This window comes from Apteryx rowi, unplaced genomic scaffold (genome assembly GCF_003343035.1).
Source record: "Apteryx rowi isolate R43461 unplaced genomic scaffold, aptRow1 scaffold_9, whole genome shotgun sequence".
NCBI lineage: Eukaryota > Metazoa > Chordata > Aves > Apterygiformes > Apterygidae > Apteryx > Apteryx rowi.
The window spans coordinates 65529-66632 of NW_020451204.1; the positions used below are offsets into that span (position 1 = coordinate 65529).

Sequence of the window (1104 nt, forward strand, 5' to 3'; positions counted from 1 at the left end):
CAGGGAGATGGCCGCGGCGGCGAAGGTGGCGGAGGTGGGGACGCCCAGCCCCAGCCCCGTCCCCGTCCCGCCAGAGCAGCCTGAGCTCGGCACGAACCGCCGGGACCCCGGGACGAACCAGCCGCTCGGGCAGCGTCCGTGCACGGCCCCAGGGTGCCCCGGTGCCGCGGCGGAGGCCGGCGGGGGCTCCGAGGGTGCAAAAATCCTGCAGCCCCCGCTGGGCCGCCCCAGCGCCCTCTTCYCGCCTTCCCGCCGCGTTGGGGCAAGACAGTAAGGAACAGGAGCAGCAGCGGGAGCACCCTGGGCTTGAGGGCCCCGGYGACGGGCAGGGACACGGGGACACCCATTGGCAGCAGCCCCGCGCGCCGCCGGGCTTACGGGACACCGGAGGGCGATGAAGGAGGCGGCCGGCTCCGGTCCGAGGAGAGGAGCCGCGCATTCCGCAAGGAAAAGGGCAGAGCTGGGGCTGCGCTGGGGTCCCGCCGGCCCCGGAGGGCTGCAGGAAGCGCCGCGGCGCCCGGCCGAGGACCACGCAGAGCCGGGCAGCCGAGCGCCAGCGGCTTTGCAACGCTCCCGCTCCGGTACGGACCGCGCCGCCGGACTTGAGAGAGGCTGCGGGTGCGCGGCCGAGCTCTTCTCCGTCTCACACCGCCAGTCCCGGGCCACGAACTGCTTCAGCGACTCTTAGTCGACACCAGGCGCCTCCATGTTGCTCATTTTTTGTTTGCTCGCTCAAGCCGTAAATCCCCGGCGCTGCTGGTCACCGCGCTCCGGCCGGCCGAGACCGAGGAGCAGCTTTTGCTCCGGCAGCCACCAGCCGCTCTCCGCTCCCGGCTCCGCAGYGCATCGCACCGTCCGAACTCCCTGCCCCAGCCCGGCGGCCGGAGCCAAGAACCAGGCCAGGACTTGCGTTTTTTTTTTTTTTTTTAATTTATTTTTCCGTTTTTGTGTTTTATTGTTCTCGAGATGGCTACAACACCAGACGGAACAGCATGCGCTCCAGCAACGCCCGCGCGGGGCCCCGCTCGCCCGGGGGCAGAGCCCCGCCGGCAGCCTCCCAGCCCTGTCCTGCACTCGCTCGAGCCGTCTCCTCCCCTGCACGGT

The 1104-nt window shown here is 70.4% G+C and overlaps 1 protein-coding gene across 1 annotated transcript in view; it reads left to right on the top strand.

Annotated features, from left to right (window-relative positions):
- The window catches only part of IRF5 (interferon regulatory factor 5), a 4822-nt gene extending 4548 nt beyond the window's left edge, over window positions 1-274 (top strand). The window contains exon 8 of the mRNA XM_026091105.1: window positions 4-274. Coding sequence (XP_025946890.1) covers window positions 4-274 — 271 coding nt within the window. The remainder of the gene's footprint in view (window positions 1-3) is intronic.
- Window positions 275-1104: the final 830 nt, after the last annotated feature.